Source organism: Hemitrygon akajei, chromosome 21 (assembly GCF_048418815.1).
Source record: "Hemitrygon akajei chromosome 21, sHemAka1.3, whole genome shotgun sequence".
Lineage (NCBI taxonomy): Eukaryota > Metazoa > Chordata > Chondrichthyes > Myliobatiformes > Dasyatidae > Hemitrygon > Hemitrygon akajei.
The window spans coordinates 1,399,821-1,405,983 of record NC_133144.1 but is presented as its reverse complement, the minus strand read 5'-3'; the positions used below and the strand labels follow the sequence as shown (position 1 = coordinate 1,405,983).

Below are 6,163 nucleotides of genomic sequence, written 5' to 3'. Positions count from 1 at the left end.
CCAGTCATCCACCACTCCCCGTATAAAAAGCTTATCCCACACATCGCCTTTAAGCACCCTCACCCCCCTCATCCTCGCCTGAAATACTCAGCCAGAGCAGCAATCACAAGGGACTGCTGATGCTGTGACCCGGCGCTACAAAGCGCTGGAGAAACTCATCAGGTCAGGCAGCCGTGAGGTGGAGAAAATATCGATCTTCTTTTATTCTTGACAAGTTCCAGTACTGTTGGGAATCCTCCAGTGCATTAGCTTTTGTCTGAACATTCAACAGTCGACATAGTTCAGTGAGAGGGTGGTGAGAGGGGGTGAAGTGGAGAGCGAATATTGGAGAGGGTGAAAGTAAGGTTGAAAGGGGAATAACCGGCTGGGGATGGTTATTCCCGCAGACACGTATCAGAATGTGGAGCCAATCGACAGCAGTAGGGGAGGCTGGCCTCGCCCTGTGTTGTAACCAATTGATGTGGTGGTGTCCTGGTGTTTGTGGCTGGGCACTGCGCCATTCTGATCCTGCTCACTGCCCAGGGTCACCAGGAATAAAGAGTGAATGCAGTGGGAGTGTTGTGGTACGCCACCGTGTTACGCCAAGCATGATACCTGGCCGTTACCGTTACCCACAGGTGACTTCCCATTCCCTGCTCACACTCACTCTACAAAGGACTATGATGTATCTTCAACCATCCCTAACCACACACAGTCAAAACACCAGGAATAAGACGGGTAAAATTTAGCATCGTTCTGAAACAGAGGGTCAACATGATCATGCAGGACAGAATCAGGCCCTTCGGCCCAACTCGTTCATGCTGACCAAGGAAGCCACTAAGCTAATCATTGGTATTTACCCACGTTCGGCCCATATCACTCTGAATCTTCCCTATCTCTGCCTCTTAGATGTTGTTCCTGTACCTGCCTCCAAAGCTTCATATGGCTGCTTGTACTATATACGGATTGTGAAAAATACAGACTATACGGATTGCTTGTTCTGTATACAGGCTGTATACGAATTGCTTGTTCTGTATACAGACAGTATACAGATTGCTTGTTCTGGATACGGACTGAAGGATATGGACTGTATATGGATTGCTTGTTCTATATACAGATTGTGAAGAAATTGTCATCAGGTTCATTTTAAACCTTTCTCCTCTCACCTTGACTCCATTTCCCTGGGGTAAAATGACTGTATATTCATGCTTTCTATGCCCCCAATGATTTTATGTGATGTTATAATTTTATACACCTTTATAAGGTCACTTCTCTGTCTCCTACATTCTAAAGCATAAAGCCCTAGGCTGCTCAACCTCTCGCTTTCACTCAATCCCTTCGGTCCTGGCTATATCTTCATAAATCATCTGCTGTTTTTCTAATTTAATTACAGCTTTCCTATAAAAGCAACCAAAATTGTATGCTGTACTACAAATATGGCCCTGCCAAGGTCTTGTATGACAGCAACGTAACATCCCGATTTCTAAACTCATTGCCCTGACCAGTGAGCCAAATGCCTTTGTCTATCTTTGTTGTTGCTTTGAGTGAAATATCTGCTTGTACTCATCTCCACATCTCACCATCTCACCATTCACTGTTCAAGCCCCACCATTTGTTGGGCTTGATTTCCCAGAATGCAACTTTGGTCTTCTCTGAATTAAATGCTATTTGCCAACCCCCGGCCCACTCTCCTGAGTGATTAAGATCACCCTGTAATTTTTGATAACCTTTTTTACTGCCTACATACCACCTCATTTAGTATTATCAGCAAACTTACTAACCATGTTCACATCGGAATTGTTTACATAAATAAAGACCAACAAAGGTCTGTGCACCAACCCCCATGGCACGTCACTAGTCATAGACCTCCAGTATGAAAAATAACCTACAATAACCCTCAGATTCAGATCTTCCTTCCATCCAGCTGATAGAAACATAGAAAACCTACAGCACAATACAGGCCCTTCGGCCCACAAACCTCTGCCGAACATGTCCTTACCTTAGAAATTACCTCGGGTTACCCATAGCCCTCTATTTTTCTAAGCTCCATGTACCTATCCAGGAGTCTCTTAAAAGACCCTATCAATGTATCGAATTAGTTAGTTTCGCCTGGACCCATGTGATCTAATTTTCCACACTCACCTACTAAATAGGACCTTACCAAAGGCTTTGCTAAAGTCCAAGTAGACAACGTCCACTGCTCAATCTTTATCTGCCCTTTTGGCTACCCTATCGAAAATCTCTAAGAGGCTTGTCGGAGAGATTTCCCACACACATGTTGACTACCCGTAATTAGATGCCCAAATGTTGACAGATCTTGCCCGCTCAGAACCCCCTCAAGAAACGTCACTTGCCCACGGTTTCCTGGCTCGTCTCCCTGTCCGCGCTTCTGCCTATTCGTAAGTCCTCGGGGTTAATTCTGTCCGCGCTGGTGTCTGTACGCTCTGTGTCCTCTGACTAACCAGCCGTGTGTTTCTGTGCTACCGCAGGTGAGGGACGATGGTGGTTGCAGGGACCAGCGCGCAGAGTCCTGGCCTGCCTCCCTGGCCGCCCATCCTTCTGCTGATACTCGGAGCAGTGCTGTCAGGCCACGCCAGCGGCTGCCCGGCTCGCTGTGATTGTTCAGCACAGGAGAGATCCGTGGTGTGCCACCGGAAGCGGTTCATCTCCGTTCCAGAGGGAATCCCGACTGAAACCCGGCTGCTGGACCTGAGCAAGAACCGCATCAAGACGCTGAACCAGGACGAGTTCTCCGCCTACCCGCTGCTCGAGGAGCTGGAATTGAACGAAAACATTATCTCCACGGTGGAGCCCGGCGCCTTCAGCAACCTCTTCAACCTGCGCTCGTTGGGTCTGAGGAGCAATAGGCTAAAACTGATCCCCCTCGGTGTCTTCACCGGCCTCAACAACCTCACGCAGCTGGACATCAGCGAGAACAAGATCGTCATCCTGCTCGACTACATGTTCCAGGATCTGTACAACCTCAAGTCGCTGGAGGTGGGCGACAACGACCTGGTCTACATCTCGCATCGCGCCTTCAACGGCCTCCACAGCCTCGAGCAGCTGACGCTGGAGAAGTGCAACCTGACCACGGTGCCCACCGAGGCGCTGAGCCACTTGCACGGCCTGATCGAGCTACGGCTCCGCTTCCTCAATATCAACGCCATCCAGAACTACTCCTTCCGTCGGCTGTACCGCCTCAAGGTGCTGGAGGTGTCCCATTGGCCCTACTTGGACACGCTAGCGCCCAACTGCCTGTACGGGTTGAATCTCACCTCCCTCACCATCAGCAGCTGTAACCTGAGCTCTGTGCCATACCTGGCCATCCGACACCTGGTCTACCTGAAGTTCTTCAACCTCTCCTTCAATCCCATCACCACCATCCATGGCCACATGATGCAGGAACTGCTGCGGTTGCAGGAAATTCACCTGGCCGGCGGCAGGCTCACCACCCTGGAGCCCTACGCCTTCCGAGGCCTGAGTCACCTGCGGGTGCTCAACGTCTCCTCCAACTACCTGAGCACGCTGGAGGAGAGCGTCTTCCACTCGGTGGGCAACCTGGAGACGCTAATCATGGACAGGAACCCGCTGGCCTGCGACTGCCGCCTCCTCTGGGTGTTCAGGCGCCGCTGGCGACTCAACTTTAACCGGCAGCAGCCGGCCTGCGCCTCACCCGAGATGGTGCAGGGCAAGGAGTTCAAGGACTTCCCGGACGTGCTGTTGCCCAACTACTTCACGTGCCGGCGCGCGCGCATCCGCGACAAGACGCCGCAGCGGGTGCAGGTGGACGAAGGGCACACCGTGCACTTCCAGTGCCGGGCGGACGGCGATCCCCCGCCCGTCATCATGTGGGTGTCGCCCAGGAAGCGGCAGATCTCGGCGCGCAGCAGCGGCAGGCTGACCGTCTTCCCGGACGGCACGCTGGAGGTGCGCTACGCCCAGCTACAGGACAATGGCACCTACCAGTGCCTGGCCATGAACGCGGGCGGCAACGACACGGTGACCGCCAGCCTGCACGTCCGCGGCTACGCGCCCGACTGGGGCCAGGCGCCCAATAAGAGTTTGGCGTTCATCACCAACCAGCCGAACGGCAGCAGCGCCAACAGCACCCGCACCTCCGTGCCTTTCCCCTTCGACATCAAGACTCTGATCATCGCCACCACCATGGGCTTCATCTCCTTCCTGGGGGTGGTCCTGTTCTGTCTGGTGCTCCTGTTTCTCTGGAGCAGGGGCAAGGGTAACACCAAGCACAACATCGAGATCGAGTACGTGCCTCGCAAATCGGACGCGGGTGTGGGCACTGCGGATGCACCGCGCAAATTCAACATGAAGATGATTTAAGCGATCAGCCACGTACTCTTTTCATCAATACGTTTGGTGACCACCGATTTTTGAAGAAGTATTTAGTTCGTGGGAATGCGAGGAGCGCGTCGACGCGTGGTTTTTATTTTCTATGTGAAGGTGTGGAAGTATTTCAGGAGAAGGAGGGTGAGCACTTCCCGTCGCCTTTTCCCGGTCACGGAGTGGCTCGCTGTCCCGGGGAGTTCTCTGGCTGCTTGGCTTCAAGCCGGCCTCCTGCCGGCGCCGGGGAGCCACCGCACCTCACCTAGAAACCGTTTCCGCCCCAGCAGAGAGCCATCCTCACACCGACTGACCCGACACAGGGCACTGTACTGACAGCAGGAACCGAGGGAGGAGGAGGAGGTGAACATAGAACATACAACAACGCACAGAGCATAGAATAGACACACAAGGTTCTGCAGATGCTGGAAATCTAGCGCAACACACAAAAAATGCTGGAGGAACTCAGCAAGTCTCGCAGCATAAAAAGGACTACGAAGGGTCTCGGCATGTGGCTGTTTATTCATCTCCGTAGATGCTGCTTGTCCGGCTGATTTCCTCTAGCAGTTTGTATGTGCTGCACAGGAGAGAAAGCATTTTAGGATGCACGACAGCTTATGCTGCCACGCTGTCTGTAAGGAGTTTGTACGTTCTCCCCGTGACCGTGTGGGTTTCCTCCGGGTGCTCCGGTTTCCTCCTACAATCCAAAGACATATCGGGTAGTAGGTTAATTGGTCATATGGGTGTAATTGGGCAGCGAAGGCACGTTGGGGCAGAAGGGCTTGTTACCGTGTTGAATCTCTGAATAAAAAAAGCATGGGACACTAATACCGAAATTACTCCATAACAGTGTTCTATCATATATATTTTTATTTGGAGATACAGTACAGTAATAGGCTATTCAGCCCACCATATCTATGCCATTTAACCCCAACTGCCCTTACATTGTCGATATCCATCCATACTCTGCCTGTCCATGTGTCTAAAAACTGTCTCCACCACCTTCTACTCTCTTGTAAAACTCAGTTAAATTCCTCCCATTCACCTTCCAATTATGCCCTTCAGTATTTGGCATTTGCACCTTGCGGGAAGGAGTAGACTCTGCTGGCTCTGTCCATTCTTGTAATTATATAAATTTCTCTCCGGTTGCCCCTCAGACTCCGCTGCCCTGGAAGAAACAGCCCAAGTTTGATCAACCTCTCCTCCAGGTTAATAATGCCCCCTAATCCAGGCAGCACCCTGATGAACACTCTCCAAATCCACTGCATCCTTCTTTTGATACACTGACCAGAACAACACACCATACTGCAAAGGGGAAAACTAACCAGGGTAGACAGACCAGAGACACAAGGGACAGCAGGTGCTAGACAGGGGTAGACAGACCAGAGACACAAGGGAGGGCAGGTGCTAGACAGGGGTAGACAGACCAGAGACACCAGGGAGAGCAGGTGCTAGACGGGGGTAGACAGACCAGAGACACAAGGGAGAGCAGGTGCTAGACAGGGGTAAACAGACCAGAGACACAAGGGAGGGCAGGTGCTAGACGGGGGTAGACAGACCAGAGACACAAGGGACAGCAGGTGCTAGACGGGGGTAGACAGACCAGAGACACAAGGGAGAGCAGGTGCTTGACAGGGGTAGACAGACCAGAGACACAAGGGACAGCAGGTGCTAGACGGGGGTAGACAGACCAGAGACACAAGGGACAGCAGGTGCTAGACGGGGGTAGACAGACCAGAGACACAAGGGACAGCAGGTGCTAGACGGGGGTAGACAGACCAGAGACACAAGGGAGAGCAGGTGCTAGACGGGGGTAGACAGACCAGAGACACAAGGGACAGCA

The 6,163-nt window shown here is 52.2% G+C and overlaps 1 protein-coding gene across 1 annotated transcript; it reads left to right on the top strand.

The window, feature by feature from the left end:
- Window positions 1-2,469: 2,469 nt before the first annotated feature.
- On the top strand, window positions 2,470-5,862 carry lingo1a (leucine rich repeat and Ig domain containing 1a). Its single transcript, XM_073024705.1, has one exon. The coding sequence runs from the start codon at window positions 2,479-2,481 to the stop codon at window positions 4,318-4,320; it is 1,842 nt and encodes a 613-aa protein (XP_072880806.1). The 5' UTR covers window positions 2,470-2,478; the 3' UTR covers window positions 4,321-5,862.
- The last annotated feature ends 301 nt before the right edge of the window (window positions 5,863-6,163 follow it).